Source organism: Echinops telfairi, unplaced genomic scaffold (assembly GCF_000313985.2).
Source record: "Echinops telfairi isolate 266 unplaced genomic scaffold, ASM31398v2 ScPeMD7_7469;HRSCAF=8507_0, whole genome shotgun sequence".
Lineage (NCBI taxonomy): Eukaryota > Metazoa > Chordata > Mammalia > Afrosoricida > Tenrecidae > Echinops > Echinops telfairi.
In genome coordinates, this window is record NW_022111372.1 from 44726295 (window position 1) to 44726836 (window position 542).

At 33.8% G+C, this 542-nt stretch overlaps 1 protein-coding gene across 1 annotated transcript in view; it reads left to right on the top strand.

Annotated features, from left to right (window-relative positions):
- The first annotated feature begins 340 nt into the window (after window positions 1-340).
- LOC105979196 (olfactory receptor 14I1) overlaps window positions 341-542 on the top strand; it is a 13676-nt gene continuing 13474 nt past the window's right edge. The window contains 1 exon segment of the mRNA XM_013006302.1: window positions 341-535. Coding sequence (XP_012861756.1) covers window positions 341-535 — 195 coding nt within the window.

Here is a 542-nt window from a genome sequence, read left to right on the forward strand (position 1 = left end):
TAAAATATATACATAGACAGATTAATGCAATAAATCTGCCAGGAAAACTTTTGATTTCGACTCCCAACATTACCAAAGCATCAGTGATAAAAATGAAAACCACCATGAACACACATATTTTTCTGCCTCTCAGAAATAATTATAGCAGGACAAATACTAAAGGAACATGAGTTAATATTATGGTATTGTATACTAAGAAATTCCAGAAATAGGAAAGATAATGGATAAGTGAGGATCAATGCATGTATTTACTATATATCTTTCCTCTGCTGATTCTTCTTCTTTTTTTTTAAGGTACTTTTACATGTGTCTCACCAAGTCCTAAAGAAATTATCCCAAAATGTCTAACTCTACCACAGTGACTGAATTTCTGCTTACAGGATTTTCTGATGTGTGGGAGTTCAGAGTCTTACACACAATGTTATTTTCACTAATGTACTTGGCTACTCTCACAGGAAATCTTCTCATTGTCACAGTAATCACTGTTGATCAAAGACTTCATACCCCCATGTATTTCTTTATCCTGAATCTGTCTGTCTGGG